The 25,547-nt window shown below is 42.2% G+C and overlaps 2 protein-coding genes across 4 annotated transcripts in view; both read left to right on the top strand.

The window, feature by feature from the left end:
• Positions 1–8,077: 8,077 nt before the first annotated feature.
• On the top strand, positions 8,078–16,303 carry LOC139748585 (uridylate-specific endoribonuclease C-like). Its single transcript, XM_071661687.1, has 6 exons — positions 8,078–8,152; positions 11,137–11,370; positions 11,569–11,698; positions 13,725–13,924; positions 14,180–14,406; positions 14,890–16,303. Exons 1-6 carry the CDS (start codon positions 8,113–8,115, stop codon positions 15,118–15,120), a joined length of 1,062 nt encoding a protein of 353 aa, XP_071517788.1. The 5' UTR covers positions 8,078–8,112; the 3' UTR covers positions 15,121–16,303.
• A 1,656-nt stretch (positions 16,304–17,959) lies between these two features.
• The window catches only part of LOC139748588 (endoribonuclease Arlr-like), a 45,435-nt gene continuing 37,847 nt past the window's right edge, over positions 17,960–25,547 (top strand). For 2 of the 3 annotated variants that reach the window (XM_071661694.1, XM_071661695.1), the window contains exon 1: positions 23,696–24,124. Coding sequence is in view for 1 of the 3 variants with exons in the window: in XM_071661699.1 (XP_071517800.1) it covers positions 18,052–18,091; positions 19,892–20,128; positions 20,393–20,522; positions 23,069–23,268 (607 nt within the window). In the remaining 2 variants the exon portion in view is untranslated. Of the gene's footprint in view, positions 18,092–19,891; positions 20,129–20,392; positions 20,523–23,068; positions 23,269–23,695; positions 24,125–25,547 lie in introns of those variants that run through there. The other variant, XM_071661699.1, reaches the window with a different exon arrangement.

A 25,547-nucleotide genomic window follows, 5' to 3' on the forward strand; every position in this document is an offset into this window, starting at 1 on the left:
CCTTCCCTTTTAGTCGCCTTCTACGACACGCAGGGATTACGTGAGAAGTATTCTTTCTCCCCTATTCCCTATATATATATATATATATATATATATATATATATATATATATATATATATATATATATATATATATATATATATAGCCTGTCAGAGATGAAATTGCCAATTTCCAGTTCATCAGTACCGAGCGCTTCAGGAGGCCCACAGATCATAGGCCACGCCCAATGATAACGGGTCTGAGAAAAAAGACATGATTATGATTCTGTTATCATTATTACTATTATCATTATTATTATTATCATCATAATTCAGTCATTCATCCTTTTACCGAGTTTTCTTTCTCTCCCTCCCATATCTCAAGCTTCTCTTTCATTTACAATGCAATTAATCATATAAATTGTGGATATCTTCTCAAGCTTGCTGGCCTCGCATCACATAAATACAACGTCTAACTGCATGCGGCCGAAAAAGCGGGGATTGCAGCCTCCTCATATCCCTAACTACATGAATACTATAAATATGGCCCTATTTCTGAAAAAAAAAAAATTAAGGAAGAAACTTTTCACTGAATTTATCGTCAGTGGTCTATTCAAGTATAGTTGAATATTTCCTTCAGTTGGTCCTGATGAGGCACAGCTACCGGATGATTCGCAAGCCTCCAATCGTAGGGCTGAAAAGGTTTTTGTACCAAACATCAGGTATCTATCGTACATCGAGGTAAAAAAATTTGAAGGCGTGTCATGGCAGTCCTGAAGTGAGAAATAGGCTATATGTAAATAACTTTAAATATTAAAAAAGTAATCTACATTTGACATCTAAGCATTTATAGATAACTTAGTGAAACCTAAACCGGTCATCACAAATAAAATCTCATATTCGTATCTTTTCTACATTTCCACTTAAGAGAATGAGAGACGAATGATTTAAGCGAGCAATCTAACTTCACTCCACATATCCGGGAGGGACTTAAAAATGTTTAAGAATTATGATAGGAAGAACCTTTGCTGATCGAAGCCCATCTCATAAGCAACTGTCAATGGTATACGAGGAGTCCTTCTTAGGAAAACTTTAGTACCACGTAAGTCTATGATGATGGCCTTGTTAATACAACTTTAGTTTTATGGAAGTCTATTATGTTTCCGTACGTTGTCGGTTCTAAGACAACATAGTTTACAGAATTAGCAAATACGTTCTGCATAATCAAAATACTATTCTCTATCGGTAGACACCAATGGTGTATGAAAAAGGAATACATCGAATGACAAAAAATAGACCTCATAGTCTATGATACAGTTATGAACTGAAGGACGGTACATGGGAAAGCCAGGAAACAAAAAGACCTAATGGTCTAAGACGAGGTTGTATGCTGGAGAACAGTACAATGGAAAGCCAAGTAAGTGAGGCCTGTTGGTTTATATGACAAGGTTATCTGATGGAGGACAATACATGGGAAAGCTAAGTAACAGAGGCCTGATGGTTTATGACGAGGTTTAGTGCTGGAGGACAGTACGTTGGAAACTAGATAGCAGAAGAGTATATGTTCTATGACGAGGTTATCTGCTGGAGGACGGTACATTGGAGGGCCAGATAACAGAAAGATCTTATTTGTATATAAAGAGGCTGCCTGCAGGAAAACTAGAACGGAGTCGTAAATGCCAACATATAAGGGAGACAGGAAAGTAAAAACGGAAGGACCCTCTGTACTACCCATAACTCACTTAAATGAGTAAATGACCCTGTACCCATAACCACTTCAATGAGTAACTGACTTGCCAAAACCCACTGTGATTTTGAAGTGTGACCATCTCTGGTCCTGTCAAAATTTCTACAAAGTACATTTACCTCATCTTCAGTAAATGGAAGCATTATGGCATACTGTATCAGAATATGTAACGTGTCTGGCTGGTTTACAAAACAATCTGAACGGACCACAAGACGGAGTTAGATGGAATGGAAGATGTTGAGACGGACGATAAACTAACACCATAATCTTAAACACATGCATAGTGTGTGTGTGTGTGTGTGTGTGTATATATATATATATATATATATATATATATATATATATATATATATATATATATATAATAATAATAAAAGACATCTATTAAAGTAAGGCTGCGAAGAACTTTGGCAAACTGTACACATAAACCGACGTCAATAACGTGCGAGCGAGACATGAGGTCTATACTCTGTCACACACGAAGAGTGGTTCGCCTAGCTCTCGCGTAGCTGCCTTACCACCTGAAGGGGGAAAAAAAAAAAGGCATTAGAAAGTGTTCCTTGGCTTTTCGCCTTGTCAGGGCCTAGCTTGTAAGTCTTCACGACACCGGCAGTTCCCTGAAGGAAATCTAGCCTAACATTATTAGCTTAGCCTTAGAAGCCACCCACAGTAATAAAGACAGTCTGGGCTTCACTCTCGCCAAGGACCAAGGACGCGGCTCCAAAATGGATTACAGTTCTTGACAAGATTACAACAAAACGGAAGGAGGTGCGGCCAATCTTGTACAGGACGTCTTTAAGATCTTTATTCTCTGGTGGACACTAAGCCTGATTGAGGTTACACCACGAGTGCGAAGTCACCTAAAGCGAGGCTGTATCATCGTCGGTCCCATCAAAAATCGTTTCGCTTCAAAGATATCCATCTTATCTCAAATGAGAATAGTATAGCCTTTCAGCTGCAGACGTCCCTGGAACAAGGAAAAAAGTATATATATATATATATATATATATATATATATATATATATATATATATATATATATATATATATATATATATCCCTGGGGATAGGGGATTAAGAATACTTCCCACGTATTCCCTGCGTGTCGTAGAAGGCGACTAAAAGGGGAGGGAGCGGGGGGCTGGAAATCCTCCCCTCTCGTTTTTTTTTTTTTTTAATTTTCCAAAAGGAGGAACAGAGGGGGGCCAGGTGAGGATATCCCACAAAGGCCCAGTCCTCTGTTCTTAACGCTACCTCGCTAGCGCGGGAAATGGGCGAATGGTTTAAAAAAAAAAAGAAATATATATATATATATATATATATATATATATATATATATATATATATATATATATATATATATACATATATATATATATATATTTATTTATTTATTTATATTTATTTATTCATTTTGCTTTGTCGCTGTCTCCCGCGTTTGCGAGGTAGCGCAAGGAAACAGACGAAAGAAATGGCCCAACCCACCCCCATACACATGTATATACACACACGTCCACACACTCAAATATACATACCTATACATCTCAATGTACACATATATATACACACACAGATATATACATATATACCCATGCACACAATTCACACTGTCTGCCTTTATTCATTCCCATCGCCACCTCGCCACACATGGAATACCATCCCCCTCCCCCCTCCTGTGTGCGGGGTAGCGCTAGGAAAAGACAACAAAGGCCTCATTCGTTCACACTCAGTCTCTAGCTGTCATGCAATAATGCCCGAAACCACAGCTACCTTTCCACATCCAGGCCCCACACAGCTTTCCATGGTTTACCCCAGACGCTTCACATGCCCTGATTCAATCCACTGACAGCACGTCAACCCCGGTATACCACATCGATCCAATTCACTCTATTCCTTGCCCGCCTTTCACCCTCCTGCATGTTCAGGCCTCGATCACTCAAAATCTTTTTCACTCCATCTTTCCATCTCCAATTTGGTCTCCCACTTCTCCTTGTTCCCTCCACCTCCGACACATATATCCTCTTGGTCAATCTTTCCTCACTCATTCTCTCCATGTGCCCAAACCATTTCAAAACACCCTCTTCTGCTCTCTCAACCACGCTCTTTTTATTTCCACACATCTCTCTTACCCTTACATTACTTACTCGATCAAACCACCTCACACCACACATTGACCTCAAACATCTCATTTCCAGCACATCCACCCTCCTGCGCACAACTCTATCCATAGCCCACGCCTCGCAACCATACAACATTGTTGGAACCACTATTCCTTCAAACATACCCATTTTTGCTTTCCGAGATAATGTTCTCGACTTCCACACATTCTTCAAGGCTCCCAGGATTTTCGCCCCCTCCCCCACCCTATGATTCACTTCCGCTTCCATGGTTCCATCCGCTGCCAGATCCACTCCCAGATATCTAAAACACTTTACTTCCTCCAGTTTTTCTCCATTCAAACTTACCTCCCAATTGACTTGACCCTCAACCCTACTGTACCTAATAACCTTGCTCTTATTCACATTTACTCTTAACTTTCTTCTTTCACACACTTTACCAAACTCCGTCACCAGCTTCTGCAGTTTCTCACATGAATCAGCCACCAGCGCTGTATCATCAGCGAACAACAACTGACTCACTTCCCAAGCTCTCTCATCCACAACAGACTTCATTCTTGCCCCTCTTTCCAAAACTCTTGCACTCACCTCCCTAAAAACCCCATCCATAAACAAATTAAACAACCATGGAGACATCACACACCCCTGCCGCAAACCTACATTCACTGAGAACTAATCACTTTCCTCTCTTCCTACACGTACACATGCCTTACATCCTCGATAAAAACTTTTCACTGCTTCTAACAACTTGCCACCCACACCATATATTCTTAATACCTTCCACAGAGCATCTCTATCAACTCTATCATATGCCTTCTCCAGATCCATAAATGCTACATACAAATCCATTTGCTTTTCTAAGTATTTCTCACATACATTCTTCAAAGCAAACACCTGATCCACACATCCTCTACCACTTCTGAAACCACACTGCTCTTCCCCAATCTGATGCTATGTACATGCCTTCACCCTCTCAATCAATACCCTCCCTTATAGTTTACCAGGAATACTCAACAAACTTATACCTCTGTAATTCGAGCACTCACTCTTATCCCCTTTGCCTTTGTACAATGGCACTATGCACGCATTCCGCCAATCCTCAGGCACCTCACCATGAGTCATGCATACATTAAATAACCTTACCAACCAGTCAACAATACAGTCACCCCTTTTTTAATAGATTCCACTGCAATACCATCCAAACCTGCTGCCTTGCCGGCTTTCATCTTCCGCAAAGCTTTTACTACCTCTTCTCTGTTTACCAAATCATTTTCCCCAACCCTCTCACTCTGCACACCACCTCGACCAAGACACCCTATATCTGCCACTCTATCATCAAACACATTCAACAAACCTTCAAAATACTCACTCCATCTCCTTCTCACATCACCACTACTTGTTATCACCTCACCACTAGCGCCCTTCACTGAAGTTCCCATTTGCTCCCTTGTCTTACGCACTTTATTTACCTCCTTCCAGAACATCTTTTTATTCTCCCTAAAATTTAATGATACTCTCTAACCCCAACTCTCATTTGCCCTCTTTTTCACCTCTTGCACCTTTCTCTTGACCTCCTGTCTCTTTCTTTTATACATAATATATATATATATATATATATATATATATATATATATATATATATATATATATATATATATATACACACGCACACGACTATTGTGCATATGAACACGCACTTTCATAGAAAACATAATACCCTTCAACGGCCAGGATTCGAACCCACGACCTTTTACGTAGTATTCAGGAACGCCAACAACTAGGCTATGATCGCTCCTACTAGAGAAATGACTATTCGATTACAAGTAATCGAATACCCTTTATCGCATATCCGTGGGCAATGGTGTCTACACCGGTCAAATCCCATCAGGCTCACATTAGTAGTTAGCATTTCACAGAATTTTACTGTACAAACGCAGAGAAGTGGAAGATCAAACTGGAGGTGGAAAGATGCAGTGAAAAAGACTTTTAGCGATCGGGGCCTGAACATACAGGAGGGTGAAACGCGTGCAAGGAATAGAGTGAATTGGAACGATGTGGTATATAGGGGTCGACTTGCTGCTAATGGATTGAACCAGAGAATGTGAAGCGTATGGGGTAAACCATGGAAAGTCTTGGGGGCCTGGATGTGGAAAGGGAGCTGTGGTTTCGGTGCATTACACATAACAGCTAGAGACTGAGTGTGAACGAATGTGGCCTTTGTTGTCTTTTCCTAGCACTACCTCGCGCGCGTAGGGGAAGGGGGGTGCCATTTCATGTGTGGCAAGGTGGCGACGGGAATGGATGAAGGCAGCAAGCATGAATATGTCCATGTGTATATATGTATATGTATGTATACGCTGAAAGGTATAGGTATGTATATGTGCGTGTGTGGGTGTTTATGTATATACATACATCTGTGGGTGGGTTGGGCCATTCTTTCGTGTTTCCTTGCGCTACCTCGCTAAAGCGGGAGACAGCGACAAAGTGAAATATAATATATATATATATATATATATATATATATATATATATATATATATATATATATATATATATATATATATATATCCCTGGGGAGAAAGGAGAAAGAATACAGCCCACGTATTACCTGCGTGTCGTAGAAGGTGACTAAAGAGGGGCGGGAGAGGGTGACTGGAAATCCTTCCAGTACTACTTTCCAGAAGCAAGAACAGTGTAGGTCACTTGCTGCTTTCTACAATATCCTTACCAACAGCAACAGTAGTTCTACGAGTGGAATAAACAGAACACGACAAAAGCATGATGTTAATGAGGAAATACGCAATTATATTGAAAAAAAAATCAACGTTAATTAATGCAAACAAGAGTAACGCAGAGCCCCTGCCTCGCACTGAGATAAGAGGAAACAGCTGTAGCTTCCCACACACACACACACACACACACACACACACACACACACTCATGGATAACTTCTAACTTATCGGAAACGTCAGAGCCACAGGTGTTTGCAAGCCTAAGACGCGGGTACAGTTCCCACCATGTATATTACCAAACCGTCGAGTCAACTACTTACAGCGAACCGCAGTACCTCCAAACACTAGAATGAGGCATTTCTATCCACGCTGCCACGGGCACTTCTCTCTACACAATATCTAGCAGATCACTGCCATATTCAAATACAATGTATCTACCCATCCAACTACGAAGCGCCTCTCTCTAAAGTATATCGACCCAGCCACCAGCACTTTCTCAGCCATATCTACTTGACATAAAAGAAGTATCGATAAAATATCGTGAATATTACCAACACCTACTTTAAAAGCACTCCTACCCAACTGCCATAAGCAATGATTATCTTTCCTCAAAGCCGGATATATCCCTCTAGCCATCCCTGTTTCTAACTGTTTCGACGGAAGCAGAAAGTTTTGTTATCAGTACTGAGACTTTCGAAAGATATTACCCGAGTGAATACAATGATAAAGGATACTCACCCTATCTGGACGCAAAATATTCCAAGGGCCGACAGACAACTTTTGAAGATTTCGTGTAGCTATGTCGTAGCCTAGACATCCCCCCCCCCCCCCCCACACACACACACCTGACGTGTGTTACTGCAATCAGTACATATTCAAATATCTTAACAGTAGCCTAGCGTTCTGCCACGGTGTGGTTCAAATGAATAAAGCTGGTGCAGACCACAACTTCTCTCTCTCTCCCTCTCAAAAAAAAAATCCATATTCAATTTCTCCGTCTGAGGCTTGTTGCCCCTTCAAGACAGCCTTTGCGTCAAGAAAAAGAAAAAATGAATTTATCACCGAGAGAGAGTAAGTTCTAGCGAAATTCATTTTGATGATTTTTCTCAAGGTATCTGTACAGTTTTTGAAGTACACTTGTTCCTAAGAAACGTTGATGCTACAACACTCATCCGTCCGCGTCCTACTTTCCCCCTAGTGCTTATCTTTTACAAACACCATGGTCGTCCTCACCTGTGCCTGGTGATTCAGGAAAAGAAGATACTGTGGAACTATTATCGGATAAAGGGTTTCATGATAGAGATATAAATGTTCACTCATTTTCATAGAGACGTTAATTACTATAACATGCAAAATAAGCAGTAAAATGGCAGTTTACCATTCAGAACATGGTACGTACACAAGGGTTTATAATGCATAAACTATAGAAATATTTCAATATTTAACAAAAGAATGCACCAGTAGCCAGTTGTAGGGTGTATATAAGCTACCGCGACGTCGCTTGCCGGACCAAATCCCAGGAACATAGCATGCAGGCATGAGGGTCGTCACTTTGCTTTTAGCAGTAGCAGCCGTGGGTAAGTTCATGGTAATCATGGTAACCAGTGTTACCCTGGAAAGATTTTGTGCAGCTATCATTAAGAATTAGATGCCGTTGATTACCATGTGACGACACTAAGGTGGAAGTCTGCCACTATAGGGAACACTCAAGGGAACTTATTATCCACAGATAATTCTCCATTTCGTTTCGTAGTGATTCCTGTTCCCCCTTAATGAAAAAGTGATGATGCAAATACGACAATATGGATTTCTTTGCAAAGAAGTGTGTTATGGTGCAGCAAGTGGCATCTGTCCCGTTTATATGGACAACACAACACACAAAGTTTCGTACCATTACAGTTTTCTGCAAAGACGTTTCATTCTATACGAGGGGTCCAGTTCGACTGGATAATGAGGAAAGCTTTTCTTGAAGTACACATCAGAAGTGTATACGTTACAGGTCAACACAAATTTGTCCTCAGGTAGGTGGTGGAATACACAGTGCAATAAATGTTATATATCGACAATCCAGTAAGGTAAATACACAGTACATTCATATCATCAATTGAATTGATTCACACATTACTGTGAACTATTGTTTGTCGTTAACCGTATTCACACTTACATCAATCTCTGATTTATTTTTTCTTTGCTGGTTAGTAATACATGTAAATCACTTTTGTTACTGAGGCGTCTCTTGATTCAAACCACAAGACAAAATCTTAACCAAACAAATTTTGTACTCTTCACGTCTCCAGTTATATATATGGATGTGCTGGAAATGAGATGTTTGAGGACAATGTGTGTTGTGAGGTGGTTTGATCGAGTAAGTAACGTAAGGGTAAGAGAGATGTGTGGAAATAAAAAGAGCGTGGTTGAGAGAGCAGAGGAGGGTGTTTTGAAATGGTTTGGGCACATGGAGAGAATGAGTGAGGAAAGATTGACCAAGAGGATATATGTGTCGGAGGTGGAGGGAACGAGGAGAAGTGGGAGACCAAATTGGAGGTGGAAAGATGGAGTGAAAAAGATTTTGTGTGATCGGGGCCTGAACATGCAGGAGGGTGAAAGGAGGGCAAAGAATAGAGTGAATTGGAGCGATGTGGTATACCGGGGTTGACGTGCTGTCAGTGGATTGAATCAGGGCATGTGAAGCGTCTGGGGTAAATCATGGAAAGCTGTGTAGGTATGTATATTTGCGTGTGTGAACGCATGTATATACATGTGTATGGGGGTGGGTTGGGCCATTTCTTTCGTCTGTTTCCTTGCGCTACCTCGCAAACGCGGGAGACAGCGACAAAATATATATATATATATATATATATAGGGGAGATAGGGGATAGGGATAGGGGAGAAAGAATACTTCCCACGTATTCCCTGCGTGTCGTAGAAGGCGACTAAAAGGGAAGGGAGCGGGGGGCTGGAAATCCTCCCCTCTCATTTTTCTTTTTTTTTTTTTCCAAAAGAAGTAACAGAGAAGTGGGTCAGGTGAGAATATTCCCTCAAAGGCCCAGTCCTCTGTTCTTAACGCTACCTTGCTATCGCGGGAAATGGCGAATAGTATGAAAGAAAGAAAGAAAGATATATATATATATATATATATATTTTTTTTTTTTTTTATACCTCGTCGCTGTCTCCCGCGTTTGCGAGGTAGCGCAAGGAAACAGACGAAAGAAATGGCCCAACCCCCCCATACACATGTACATACACACGTCCACACACGCAAATATACATACCTACACAGCTTTCCATGGTTTACCCCGGACGCTTCACATGCCCCGATTCAATCCACTGACAGCACGTCAACCCCTGTATACCACATCGCTCCAATTCACTCTATTCCTTGCCCTCCTTTCACCCTCCTGCATGTTCAGGCCCCGATCACACAAAATCCTTTTCACTCCATCTTTCCACCTCCAATTTGGTCTCCCTCTTCTCCTCGTTCCCTCCACCTCCGACACATATATCCTCTTGGTCAATCTTTCCTCACTCATTCTCTCCATGTGCCCAAACCACTTCAAAACACCCTCTTCTGCTCTCTCAACCACGCTCTTTTTATTTCCACACATCTCTCTTACCCTTACGTTACTTACTCGATCAAACCACCTCACACCACACATTGTCCTCAGACATCTCATTTCCAGCACATCCATCCTCCTGCGCACAACTCTATCCATAGCCCACGCCTCGCAACCATACAACATTGTTGGAACCACTATTCCTTCAAACATACCCATTTTTGCTTTCCGGGATAATGTTCTCGACTTCCACACATTTTTCAAGGCTCCCAAAATTTTCGCCCCCTCCCCCACCCTATGATCCACTTCCGCTTCCATGGTTCCATCCGCTGACAGATCCACTCCCAGATATCTAAAACACTTCACTTCCTCCAGTTTTTCTCCATTCAAACTCACCTCCCAATTGACTTGACCCTCAACCCTACTGTACCTAATAACCTTGCTCTTATTCACATTTACTCTTAACTTTCTTCTTCCACACACTTTACCAAACTCCGTCACCAGCTTCTGCAGTTTCTCACATGAATCCGCCACCAGCGCTGTATCATCAGCGAACAACAACTGACTCACTTCCCAAGCTCTCTCATCCCCAACAGACTTCATACTTGCCCCTCTTTCCAAGACTCTTGCATTTACCTCCCTAACAACCCCATCCATAAACAAATTAAACAACCATGGAGACATCACACACCCCTGCCGCAAACCTACATTCACTGAGAACCAATCACTTTCCTCTCTTCCTACACGTACATATATATATATATATATATATATATATATATATATATATATATATATATATATATATATATATAAATTGGTCAAGCAGGGAAATATCTCTTCATCTGTTTCTCAGTACAATAATTACCCTTTACTCCAACTCCATTCACTCACGTAAGCTTACGAATGCAACTTTCCTTACGCTCAGTATTCCCAAGCACTAAACCTTGAGGTCTAAAATAATTCTAGAAAGAGAGAAAAAGAAAAAAAAAAAGCTATAAATTGCAGGACGTACGGCCAGTCATGCATGGGTCGATGTGGTGTTGACGATGGGTCTAGCGGCTGCCAATGCAACTCCCTCTGCTCCAGTTTCGGCGACTGCTGCCACGACTATGACGAACTATGTATGTCATGTAAGGACCGCTGCGGAGAGCCTTTCTCATCCGTCAAACCCTGCCAGTGTAATCACGCCTGTTACTCTCACAACGACTGCTGCCAAGACTACGCTGATCAATGTGAAGGTTTGTGAGTCAGAAAGACCTCGGTAGTGTGGCGAAGCCCACTACGATTTCGTTGTGCACCTACGTATTTGAGAGTTCTTTGATCACGACTCCCTTGGAAATGGCAGCATGCACATGCAAGTAGCTTAGCATATCTATTTCCGTCGTAAATCTCCAGTTTGACAGAAAATTTGACCGTCAACTTGGGTGCTTGTCCAGATAGGGTGACGGACGCTGACCTACGAGCCCTGACGGAAATGATGTTTGCTGCCGACGTGAACTCCGTGGGCAGCCAGCTAACGCTCGACTACCAGGGGAAAGGCAACTCGGGTGATCTCGCTCCAGGACCGTGAGTAACCACTATCATTGACAGTCGAGGGACATTGCCGTGTGTCGTGAACCACAACGAATATGGCCATATGTAAACATAAGGAAATTTGTCACGTCAATGAATAAAGGGAAAACTATTTTATCACAAGGGTGACATATTTGACCACATATTGTGTTGTGATATAGACGGTGTTTCACGGGCGTATTCCTATGGAGGACGAAGTTAGTTTTGTAAACAAGGTAAAAAAAACAGTGGATAAGTAATTCTTATTCTGTTTAACAAAGTAATTCTGTTACCTCTATACATTGGCACTCGCTCGAGATGTCAATCTTAGAAAAGCCTTCCTATTACTAGCCAAACCAGGATAGTAACGGGAAAATAAAGTTATGTGGGGGCCAGGTCTGGGTGTAAAGGGGTGGCTGAATTTGCTAGGAAACGGCACAAATTAGCAGCAGGTGAAAAATAGGGCTTAATTCTACTGGACCTGGGAATTGACCAACATTGTTCACAGTATCTTTTTAATGGTACAGTTTGTGATCAGAGCTTTATCTAGGATACGATTAATCTTAAGATTTCCTTTTGGCATTCTTCGTAATCGAGGCCATGATCATGCTAGCCGAGGGTTGCATTCTGAACTTAGAGGTCGGAAAAGTTAGGTGTTTCCATTGCTAAGATTTCGACTCAGATTTTTGGCCCTAGAGACAGATCTAGGTCTCATCCTCTGTTAGCCAGACGGGAGACAAAAGTTCGAAATTGGTTTCTCTTCACACGGTTCCAGCAGCTCGAGACAACCGTAAGGTATTTGATCCTTATGTGCTGAGGATTTTAAAGATTTATCAAGTCGAGATCTTTGACATACTCAAATGTTCATGGATAATGATCACAACACGTAAACAAAATGTTGTCAACGCTAGTGTGCTGATACGCCAAAGTCAGCTTCTCGACTTGAGCCACATTCATCTCAAAAGAGGCAACTGAAACCCTTCCTGATCTTGAGGTCATCCTCAAGACTCTAAACGTCTGCGCCTGAACTCTCTGACCCATCTTTTTACTGTGGCATATGGAGCGGCATCATCAAAATACACGACCAGCATACGCTGATAGATATCTGTTGGCTAGACACCACCTCTGCAAAAGGCCTCGCGACAATTCAGTCATCAGTTCTATGGATATTTGTTCACACGTCTCGGTCTTACTGGATCTTAGTTTGAGTGTGATAACCCCCACTCCACCTACACCTCGCCGACCGTGCACATACGGTTCTCGGGTGTGCAGCGCAAAGTCTCATCCGAGTTAAGGATATTTGCTAGGCTGTCATGATACTGATCTCTCGAGTAATGTGTAACTTTAGTCTCGTTCGAGTAAAAAAAGTATAAACTTCTACTCACTGAGAATGCATTTATCTCATCCTTCTGCTTGGATTTGGTGGGATTATCAATAAACACACAGCGTGGCTGCTTTTCAATACGTACTGAAGAGTAGTTTGGTCGTCACGCACTGCGTTTCAAGTGACTGCAAACCTACTTGAGTCTTTCAGCTTCTGCCATGCCAGTTGTTCGCCATGTTTGCCAAGTCTCCAAGCTCAGTTGTACTTTTCACATGTCGCCTTGCACATCACATATCCTCAACATTAACTTCGGAGGAACATGGGTAAACTTTCATATCATGCTATAGAAATAGCATATTACGCTATTAGATTAGAAACTACGATCGAAGGCACGGTAGACTTTGAATAATTTTACTGTTCAGTATACATGTTGAGGCTAGAGAGTTAACCTTCCAACTTATATAGGGGAATTTGTGATCTAATTGCAGCCCTGGGGGCACTAGACCACGCATCTTTCTAATGACCTTTCACATGCATAGAAAAGGTCTTTTGAGTTGAATTTGTAGCATGAATATGTACTATAACATAAATGCACATGTTATATCCCTATAAACAGGTACTTTATGTATAGTTTACCAATTCTGGCACGATCATATTTTTGTTTTCGAAAAGTTTCGCAAGTGGAATTATGTGTTTATATACATAGCGCATCCGCAGGCTGTTTACGTCAGTGCCAGACTCTGCTCTGAACGGCCCAACCCTCAGCCTACTACGGAAGGTCCAGGACAACTATGAACCTTCCGTCACGATCGCCGAGAAGCAAGACGCCGCCGAGGTCGCGGAACAAAATGCCTTCTTGGACGCAATTACCAACACGCAGGTCATGCACATAGCCGAGGACTTCCTCAAGAATAATAGTGAGTGCTTCCGGTAAATGGAAGTTACGGCTTAAAACTGTGGTGTCAAATAATAGTACCATAGAGGCCAAGCAATGTACCGATTATTGTAGTTCAAGTAGATAAAACAGGATTATCGACAAATTTCGCGCATAATGAAATACGAGCTACCACTGATCGCCACCATGATGGCCACAATGAAGAAAAAAATATCTAATACGAATCTGTTTGCATGTAGTGAGGCAGTGATCAGTTTCCATGTTCCCACCACACCAGGCCTTCTGACGGGTAATCTTAAGGACAAGCTGAACAAGATCTGGTTCACTATGTACCCTAGGAGCGGCAACATCGTGGGATCCTCAGGTTTTGAACATGTGTTCGTTGGGGAACTGAAGAACGGGAAAGTTTCCGGATTCCACAACTGGGTTAGATTCTACACCGAAGAAGACAAAGGTACCCTCAACTACATGGGATGGTCAAAAGTCGTTGACCTTGGCGATAAGGTATGTTTCTAATTTCATTGTTGTTGTTGAATGAAAGAATGAAAATTCTCACCACACAATGTTCACAGTTTAGGGTCACGAGCAGTCGAAAACTAAAGTGATCAGTAAAAGTTCTAAAAGTTATGATTTGCATAGTATTTAGGAAGTGTGTCACCACCCTTGAGAGCTAGATGTGTACACCAACCCGTATGCCGCGACTGGCTGCTGCTTTCGTGTTTTTATGTGAAGACCGTTACATCCTTCCCTCGAAGAGCTTGGAAATTCTCTTCCTCCTCTTGTCTTTCATTCTTCTTATAACCATTCCAGCTCTAAGAATAATGTCTACAATCACCTAAATAACCAATTAGTTTTCATTCTTTTTCTCGTGCTCCTTAATATTACCATTCACACGAGATGACTTCGTTTAGAGCACGATTTTGCCCGTCTCATTTTGATTACCATCAAAAAAAATTGCAATGATGTGATTTACATTATCTTGCTCAGGGTGAAATAAATATGAATCACTTCGAGTGGCTGGACAAACCCAAGAGCATTGGTTCCATGTTTGTGGGGACGTCGCCTGAGTTGGATATGGCCACATACACTGTTTGCTTCCTAACAAGACCCAACCGCAGCTGTCCCGTCCAGATGAATGGCCAGCAATTCAAGGTCCAGACGTACACTTTAGACTACAATGGAATGGTCCTCGTTGGCTCCTCTTACCCCGATATCTAACCTGCTCGTCTCATATAATGGAAGTTCTTACTCCCATCATTCTAAACGTCTGATAACATTAATTCTATCAGAATTTCAGATAAGGTTTACAAAACTAATACCATGAATCCTCTGTATTGTCTTAGAAGGCATTTTTCTTTTAAGTGATTTTCATCATTAAATAAGAAAGTAAAGTTCCCATTACAGGCGTGATAACGCGATTCCTTTATGCAAATGAACAAACTTCATAGACGGAAGTAAAACATCAAAGTCTGAAGTTCATCATACGCATTTACTTTTTTTAGTAGCAGTCGACATGGTCTGTAGCCTTAATTATGACGATCTTGATTTCGGAAGTAAGTTAGAAAGAGGGTGGGATCTGTTGGAACTGAAGTATTTGAGGACAATATATGGGTTGATCGAATGAGAAATAATAGTATTAGGAAGAGGTGAGGTTACACGTAGAGTATGGTTGAGAGCTGAGGAGGGTATGCTGAAATCAATTGGACATATGGAGATGAGTGAAGAGAGGTTGACAGAGAGGATATATGTACCAGAAGTGGAGCTGACAAGGGAAAAGGGTAAGCCGAACTGATGATGGAAAGATGGAGTGAAAAAGAAAAAAATCTGAGTGCTCGCGGCTTGAAACATGCGGGAGGGTGTAAAATCAGGCGTAGGATAGGAAGAATTGGAGCAATGTGGTATACAAGGAGCGATATCCTGTCAGAGGGCTGAACCAGGGAATATGAAGCGGTCGGGATGTACACGGAAAGGTCTGAGGGGGGCCTGGTTGTGGATAAGGGGCAGTGGTTTCGGTGCATTATTCACATCAGTTAGAGGGAGGATATGAGCGATTGAGGACAAATATGAATGGACAATGATGAAAAGACTACTAACACGTACATAGCAAAGCATCTAAAGTCTAATAGAATAACGGCATCACTCTAATCATATTCAGCAGTATTCCGACTTCTTGCACCAATATTTACTCCACAGTTTGTACTGTACATACACATAATGCATAGCTAAACGAATTTTTACACAAACATAAAAGTTAATCCTACTGTTTTGTGGTGATATTTTCCACAAAATATGTGGAATGAGAGGCTTTACCGTTATAAATATTGATTTCAAAAGCACAGATCAACACAGATCAACCTATAACAAATAACCATAAATAAATACAAAAAAAGTCAAATAAGTATCTTATTAACACCCTTTTTCTGGCTTTTTCGCGGAAGTTTTTCCCTGATGATAGGAATTATGATAGTTTAGGTCAGGTGTACGTGTGGCGTCGATAGCCTACTAAAAACAAGTGACGTTGGTGGAATGTGAGAGGCGTCGGTGGAGTGTCGGGAAGGTGTGGGTGACTAAGGATGTGGAAACATTCTAGCTGTTGCATAAACACGAGTGACACTGGTGGTTCTCGAGTGTGGTTGTTCACACAGCCTTTAAGAGTAAGTAGTTGGCCTGAGAATCTACTGACGATTTTCGGTATGGCCTGAGAATCTACTGACGATTTTCGGTATCTAGTGTTTATATGCGTCTCTGTACCATACTGGGGAGAGAGATTTGTCTCCTGAATACTACTGGTTAAAGAAAACTTTTACATGGCATCACTGGATCAGTCCATCATAACAGGGGAGGGTAGCTATCCACCTAGGAGTACCTACGATGCGATCTACCCATACGAACAGGGCTGGCGCGAAGCGTCCCTCGAATGTCTTGACTTGAGGAATACGACTTATTCATCTCACCTCCACCAGTATTACTTGATTTGTTCATGGATCATCTGGGACTGATCTGAACAACATGTCAAATGCTCTTCTAAACGTTTCTGTAGTTATTTTATCTTAATGCCTAGCACTTGTTTCTAAACCTAGCAGTACATCAAATAATCGCTCTAGCTTCCAGGTTGGGCTCTCATATATATTCGTTTCATTTACGTTCCATGGTTATTCTTGAAGACTGAATAACTTCAAGTCTCCCTCATCAGATGCTTACAGAGAGAGAGAGAGAGAGAGAGAGAGAGAGAGAGAGAGAGAGAGAGAGAGAGAGAGAGAGAGAGAATCTATGATGAGATTTTGTAGTTCGGCAGGGATTAAGCGTAGCCCTCACCACATAACCCAAACATTTGGTAGTCTTGGGCGGTCATCATCCAATTATCAGATCTAACGTTGCTGTGTCCCTTGATTATGAAAAGCGTTTTCCAACGTGTGCGTGTGTGTATGTGTGTGTGTGTGTGTGTGTGTGTGTGTGTGTGTGTTGTGTGTGTGTGTGTGTATGAAATTCTTTCACGTGTGTACAGCATACACAGTTCGATCTTTTACTGTCGTTTCAAAAAACTGATGTAAAACGAACCACGATCATTCTACTTTTATGATTATGGTGTGATTAAAGTGGTGTGCAAGAAGTAACCATTGCCGCCTCAAGGTGGGGGCTACGGCTTATCTTAGAACTTACGTAATAATAATTTCCTTCGAATAAACTCTTTCGACCACTTACTTTCAACAACACCGCCATTCGCGCCCTACCAATTCATATATTTCAAAAGGAACTTTTAATCACTTTTAATCCCTAAGTATTTTAAATCTTCTTATGAGCCCACTTCTCACAAAAACTCGCGTTTATCCTCACATACGCCTAATGTTTTAGGAAAAGAGCAGATACTGTGGAACGTGTTATCTGATAATAGATTCTAAGAGGCTGAGGTTCAGGTTCATTCCTTTTCCTAAGGAATTAATTTCTGTCACACGAAGTGCATGCAGTGAAAGGATAATTTACCACTAGAGCAGTAAATTGCATAGGCTAGGAAAGATCATGCGCACCCCACAAGATACCTCTGTTTATTGACAAATCGAATACTCCAGCCAGCTAACCGCAAGCCTTTATATATAAGCTGGAGCAACGTCGGTGGCCAGATCAAACTCCCCAGGACCATCGCACACCAGCATGAGAGCCGTCATTTTGCTGCTAGCGGTAGCAGCCACAGGTAAGTTCAGGCAGTCGTAGTAACCCGAGTGACACAGTCAAGGCAATTTGTCCAACCATCACTGGGAATGACTGGCCGTTGATCACCAGCTGACGCTACTAGTGTGAGTGTCTCTGCTAAAGGAGATACTCGGACGGATACTGATTATTCAAGGATTGATCTGCCTCGCCCGTTACCTTGTAATATTCCCTCCCTCCTTCCCTCCTAAAGGTGATACCACGTGCGACCACATGATCGCACACAAATTCCCCTGGTAGTGAGTGGGTGTTCTGGAACCCAGACACAATACCAGCTGTTTATATGAGACGCACATACGGATCTCGTATGGTGAAGCAAATAACGGTGTCTATGTCTTGCCCCTTATGTGGATAAAGGCCATTACAGTGGAACAGCTGCATCCAAAGGGAAAGACACAAATTGAAGGTTTACTTTAAAGCCCCTTTGGTGGGTGAAAAAGGCCAATAGAGTGGCGTGGAGCCATCCAAAACTAAAGAGGGAAATTGAAAGTTTAATTCATATCCCCTTTGGCGGCGCCAAAGGCCATTACAGGGGCACAGCGGTATGCAAAGGGAAAGACAAAAATTGAAGGTTTACTTTAAAGCCCCTTTGGGGGTGCCAAAGGCCAAGAGGGTGAAGTGGAGGCATCCAAAAATAAAGAGACAAATTGAAGGTTTACTTTAAAGCCCCTTTATGGGTGCCAAAGGCCAGCAGAGTGGCGTGGCGGCATCCAAAAATAAAGAGGGATATTGAAGGTTTAATTCAAATCCCCTTTGGCGGCGCCAAAGGCCATCACAGGGGCATAGCGGCGTCTAAAAGGATAGGAACAGATTGGAGGTTTACCTTAAAGCCCCCTTGGAAATGGCAAAAACCAATAGAGTGGCGTGGCGGCAACCAAAAATAAAGAGGGAAATTGAAGGTTTAATATAAATCCCCTTTGGCGGCACCAAAGGCCATTACAGGGGCATAGCGGCGTCCAAAGTGAAACAGAATGAAAGTTTACCTTCAAGCCCCTTTGGAGGTGGCAAAGGTTAATAGAGTGGCGTGGCACTATCCAAAAATAAAGAGGGAAATTGAAGGTTTAATATAAAACCCCTTTTGCGGCGCTAAAGGCCATTAAAGGGCATAGCGGCATCTAAAGGGAAAGAAACAAATTGAAGGTTTACTTTAAAGCCTCTTTGTTGGTGCCAAAGGCCAACAGAGTGGCTTGAAGGCGCCAAAGGCCATTACAGGGGCATTGCGGCGTCCAGAGGGAAAGAAACAAATTGAAGGTTTAATCTAAACCCCCTTTGGAAGTGCCAAAGGCCAATAGAGTGGTGTGGCGGAATCCAAAAATAGAGAGGGAAATTGAAGGTTTAATTCAAAGCCCCTTTGGTGGCGCTAAAGGAGATTGCAGGGGCATGGCGGTATCCATAGGGAAAAAGACAAATAGAAAGTTTACTTTAAAGTCCTTTTGGGGGTGCCAAAGGCCAATAGAGTAGCGTGGTGGCATCCAAAAATAAAGGGGGAAATTGAAGGTTTAATCTAAATCCGCTTTGGCGGCGCCAAATGCCATTACAGGGACATACCGGCGTCCAAAAGGAAAGAAACAAATTAAAAGGTTAACCTTAAAGCCCCTTTGAGGGTGGCAAAGGCCAATAGCGTGGCGCGGCGGCATCCAAAAATGTTTTTTATGCATCGTCTATAAAAATAATTCTATGAGAGAGAGAGAGAGAGAGAGAGAGAGAGAGAGAGAGAGAGAGAGAGAGAGAGAGAGAGAGAATTTTGCTATCAATTCCATGGACACGCGCAGTCTTCTTGCAGGAACGTACGGCCGCGGGTCGTGCGTGGGCCAATGTGGCGTTGAAGATGGGTCTAGCGGCTGCTACTGCAACTCCGTCTGCACCAGTGTCGGCGACTGCTGCTACGACTACATTGACGTATGTATGTCATGCAAGGACCGCTGCGGAGAGCCACATTCATCCTCCAAACCCTGCCAGTGCAATAAAGAATGCCCCTCTTACGGCAACTGCTGCGATGATTACGAGGACCAATGTGAAGGTTAGTGACGCCACGGATAGGCTTTTTAGGAGAGTGGGAACACCAGCTACTGTTTCATGGGTTATGACTGACTACTGTACGCAATATGCAGACACCACTGTTTGAGAATTCTCTGATCACGAATCCCATAAAAAATGATAGCAGTTTGGTAGTTATAACTGTTTGGTGTGAACATGCAAATCCAGATTATAAAGTCAGTCAAATCATTTCTTGTCAATCTGAGTTTCAGAGAAAATTAAACCAGCAACATGGGCAATCCTGTAGGTTGGGGGTTGGACGCTGAGCTGCGAGACCTGGCGGAGAAGATGTTTGCTGCCGACGTGAACGCTGTGGGCAGCCAGCTGACGCTTAACTATCAGGGAAAAGGAAACTCGGGCGATCTCGCTCCTGGACCGTGAGTAACAACAGCACTGTCGTCACATCTATCACAATTATCGACTACCATGAAACATCATCTTGTGGTGATTCACATTTCCACACGTGAATATTTACTTTTTTTTTTTTTTTTTTGAGTAACCGAATACACAAATAAAAAGGTAATCTGATCCATACACTTGTTTACTAGAGTGGATTATATTAATGTGATTATTCACATATATGTAAATATTCACGTGTGGAAATATTGTGGCTCACCACAAGATGATGTTTCATAGTAGTCGATAATTGTGATAGATGTGACGCTTAACGCTACCTCGCTAACGCGGGAAATGGCGAATAGTTTGAAAGAAAATATATATATATATATATATATATATATATATATATATATATATATATATATATTCCTGGAGGATGGGGCACTGTATTTCTGTTTCCCAAACAGATGCCGACAGATTTCCTGTGATTTTACGATATATGTACGCGTACCCACACTGTTATTTTTAACATAATACCGTCACAGAAATATCAGGTAGTGATGATTTCACAACGGCTTAAAATCTGAGGATGCCATAATGCGGATAATCTGGACCGTAGGGGGCCAGTGAAGTTTCTGTACCGTCAGGCAACTACCTACATGACTCGGGTTCTCCCTTGAGCCACCTCGTTTTTGCCATTAAATCCATTGCAATGAGAAAATAGGGATTTTATCTTTTATTAGAATTATCTTTATTCATAGTTCTTTCTCGACAACGTTATGAACATTTGACTTGCCCGGTTAAACCAGGATTTGCTTCCTGTGTCCCGCCATCAAACGTCTCAAAACTGGATTGGTAGTCGTTTGCTTTTGGGGTCCTGTCTTCACTGCAGCGACTAATTCCGAGTACGCTGAGGATCCTTAGCTCTGGAAGGGCTTCCTTGGCAGTATTGCTGTTTATTTTGGTCATTACGTTGGAGACGCGCGCCTATCTTATAGGTACGTTAACAGGGGGGTACAACTGAAACAGAATCTGGAGACGCGCGCCTATCTTGTAGGTACGTTAACAGGGGGTACAACTGAAACGCAATCTTAAGAGCCTAGTATCTTTCAAAAGCGGACTTACTGAACCGTTGAATCCTTGATACTGTCGCTCACTGTTGGAATGCAATCATTTTTTCGTTAGGATCGTCAAACATTACAATCTGATATATCTATCTATTCATTAAAACATTTCTATATTTTTTCCTCGGCTAATATGCTTATATCACCATATCAAGTAAGAATTTACTTAGCCCATACATGTATCACAAAACTGTCTCATCAGATTAAAATTGCGGAAGTGTAATAGTAAATCAAGAGTGGCCATCGTAAATGCCCCTTCTCAGCTGAATTGGCCATATATATATATATATATATATATATATATATATATATATATATATATATATATATATATATATATATATATATACTGAATAGCAGCAAAATTTGCTCTATTCTAAACCGAATTCAACTGATAAAAGGACATTTTGCAATACCAGGTAAATGCAAGTACTTTTATAGCAACATTCCGTACGAGTTAAGAGTTCCTAGTCAACATACGGTCTAGCCTACATTTTGCTGTCAAAAGGCAACCCTACTAAAAAAAAAAAAAATCACACCGTTTAAGTCCACGCAGAAAGGTCGTCGTCACATGAATCAACAATGAAAGGTCATTTGGTCCTCAAGCAGTTCAAGTGCCTTTGGGCCCACAGAGGTCACTCTCTCTCTCTCTCTCTCTCTCTCTCTCTCTCTCTCTCTCTCTCTCTCTCTCTCTCTCTCTCTCGTCCTTTTAAAAGCTAACTGCAAAAAAAGCTGCGCTCGTTCTTCCGCATGTAACAAGATAGACATTAGGTTGTAGACATAAGCCACCTATGGAAGCGCTACCCTCCCAAGAAGAGTACTTGTACTGCCCGGAACTACTTACTAGCTCCGTGTCAGGAATGTTGGTAACGCCAGGAAAACAGACAAAAAGGCCATTTATATATATCATAGAACATACAAAGCTCCAACAGCCAGGATCGAACCTGGGACCCCTTGTGCAAGAGGCAGGCATGCTAACCGCTAGGCTAAGGGACTGTATAATAGGAAACAACTATTCGAAATACTAACTACTCGAATACCCTTCGTCTCACAATGGTGAGCAACGGGGTCTATGAAGGTGCGCGTTCATATGCACTTTATTCGTATTCATATAACTCCGCGTTGTACAGTCAGGTTCGGTAAAACGCTATCAGCTGGCTATGTGTTCTGTTCGGAAACAACCGATAGGCCCCGTTGCTCACGATTGTGAGACGAAGGGTATTCGAGTACCTAGTATTTCGAATAGTTACTTCGCATTATACAGTCCCTTAGCCTAGCGGTTAGCATGCCTGCCTCTTGCACAAGGGGTCCCAGGTTCGATCCTGGCCGTTGGAGCTTTGTATGTTCTATGAAGGTGCACGTTCATATACACTTTATTCGTTTATATAATATATATATATATATATATATATATATATATATATATATATATATACACATATATGCCTGGACATCCGCAGGCTGTTTACGTTGGTGCCAGACTCTGTCCTGAACGGCCCAACCCTCAGCCTACTACGGAAGGTCCAGGACAACTATGAACCTTCCGTCACGGTCACCGAGAAGCAAGACGCCGCCGAGGTCGCGGAACAAAATGCCTTCTTGGACGCCATTACCAACACGAAGGTCATGCACATAGCCGAGGACTTCCTCAGAAATAAGGGTGAGTGCTTCCAGTGTATGTTAGATATATATATATATATATATATATATATATATATATATATATATATATATATATATATATATATATACTTTCTACTTAACATCTACCAAATTTTGTGGTTTTAAAGTATACAAATCATGTAGATGGAATCCCCAGGTAACGGAGGGTCCACGAAGGTCGTCTACGAGAGACGCCACCTAAACAAACACGTCCGATACACGTGTAGTACGAGTTGGCGTTTATGGTTATGTGAATGCATTTAAACCAATGGCCTATTTACGGTTATGGTTATATTCTATACTTTATTTGGAGCAAACACACGAACGACGTGGAACGTTGTTTACTGTGCTAACGCTTTGGGGTAAAATTGAAATTAGTGGATCGTCACACCCAACTACCCAGCTCCCCCTCCTGGCGTCCTCCTGGTCAGTGACGTCCAGCGATCGTACCAACCTGTGTACTCTCCGTGCCTGGCAACCGTTACAGAACAGAAAACACCCCAAATAACTTGACTAGGAAATACACTCGGCGCTTTAGTGTGGAATTGCTCAGCGACGTAGACGTTTTGAAAGTTTTTTGTCTGTGCACACTTGTCAGTCAACTTCAAGTGATATTTAACAGCATCATCACAACCAGGCACACGTCGTCAAACAGAAAAATTTAGCTCTCGGGCGGCTAAGCAATTTTAGACATGAAAAAGAAAAGATGGAAATCTACTTATTATAAACAACACTTGGAGGGACACGGAAATTTTTCTAATGTCAAAAGTTTACTGATAATGTGTTATACTCAAGCACATAGGGAGATTGCCACTTTGCCATTTATCCAGATGAGGCAGGACTGTCACATTAAGGTAACACGTAGTTACATTATATAATCTAATAACGCAGTACCTGACTGGGACTGTGGCTGAAATAGGATATAAACTAAACTTTACTAAAATAGTAAGGTATCTATTATATTTGAGCTTGATATTTTTAAATAGTGAGTTTTACAGTGGTTTTCATAGCGTTTAGCAACTTTATACTAATTTTTCTCTTTTTTTTTTTTTGGGGGGGGGGGGCTGAGACGGCAGTGAAGCCCTAATCGGTGCCATATTATTAACACACACACACACACACACACACACACACACACACAGCTAGTTTATCGACATACTAGCAGGGTTGACTGTGGACCGACAGCCACAACCAGGATTGGAACTTACGCGCTCGACCGAGGGCGGCCCGTGAATACGTCACGGGAGTCCATATTAATATAGGTGGGCAACGTGACACACTGAGAGCTGAGAAAAGAGTACAGGAGACAACAATGATAACATGGACAGGAGTGTGAAGATGCTAAGACTGTCGTAGCTCACAACTGGTGCAGGGAAGAGATGTGTGAAGCAGGGTATCCGTGGTTTTTCAGCAATAGGGGTGAGACGTTACCGGATTCCGTGCTACTGCCTATTAGGGGAGATGAAGCATCGCTGGAGCCAATGCTGCTGTCGTAGGGACAAAGCGTTGTCGGGTCCCGTGCTGCCGTTACCAGGGATGAGGCATTGCCGAGACCCTTAGGTGCAGCTGTAGTAGTAGGGAGGCGTTGTTGGGCCTCACTGATATTGATATCGGGGATATAAGGCGTTGCCCGATCCCGTGTCGTTGTCCTTGGGAGGTATGAGATATTGTAGGGTCCTGTGACGGTGCTTCTGGAAGAGCTTCTTCCGAAGAAGTGATGCCCGAAGCCCTTAGAGGGGCTGCTGGACTTGGAAGGCAAAGACGTGGTCTCTAACAGCTCCTGCAGGAGGGAGAGGGCGGAAATACATGACGGCTGGAGAAATAAGGACAACTTTATGCCCAGAGATGAAGTGTGGATCATGGCCAGTATGCACATCTCATAAGGTCTACTGATCCTGCGTACAACATTCCCAGGTCTGAGCAAAGATCAGTGATCACTCTCACCATCTGGGTAGGAATACATTAACTATGGTTGCGTGCACTACATGGGTGTGCGCCGGTGAACTGTAATCGTTATAAACACCAGTATTTTCGCCATCTAGAGAGCCCCAAGTGAAGTGTAACCGTGAGCTCTCGAGTAAGGCAGAGACCGCGTCACTCCATTAGCTTTCGCGAATGACAACATAGCCTATCACAATAGCAGAATAATCAGTTGGACCAGGATGGTAGTTAAGAGACCAGATTAATAAATACATAGATATATACCAGAATGACAAGCAGTTTAGAGGAACAACAACAATAACAACAACAACAAAAAGCAAGAAGAAACCATTAAAG

Source organism: Panulirus ornatus, chromosome 5 (genome assembly GCF_036320965.1).
Source record: "Panulirus ornatus isolate Po-2019 chromosome 5, ASM3632096v1, whole genome shotgun sequence".
Taxonomy (NCBI): Eukaryota; Metazoa; Arthropoda; class Malacostraca; order Decapoda; family Palinuridae; genus Panulirus; species Panulirus ornatus.

Bases quoted from the DNA above. Each gene is read 5' to 3' on its own strand.
- LOC139748585 (XM_071661687.1), top strand. From the start codon at position 8,113: ATGAGGGTCGTCACTTTGCTTTTAGCAGTAGCAGCCGTGG. The intron at 11,371-11,568 runs GTTTGTGAGTCA...GTGCTTGTCCAG, and splicing joins CTACGCTGATCAATGTGAAG to ATAGGGTGACGGACGCTGAC. The intron at 13,925-14,179 runs GTGAGTGCTTCC...CCACCACACCAG, and splicing joins GGACTTCCTCAAGAATAATA to GCCTTCTGACGGGTAATCTT.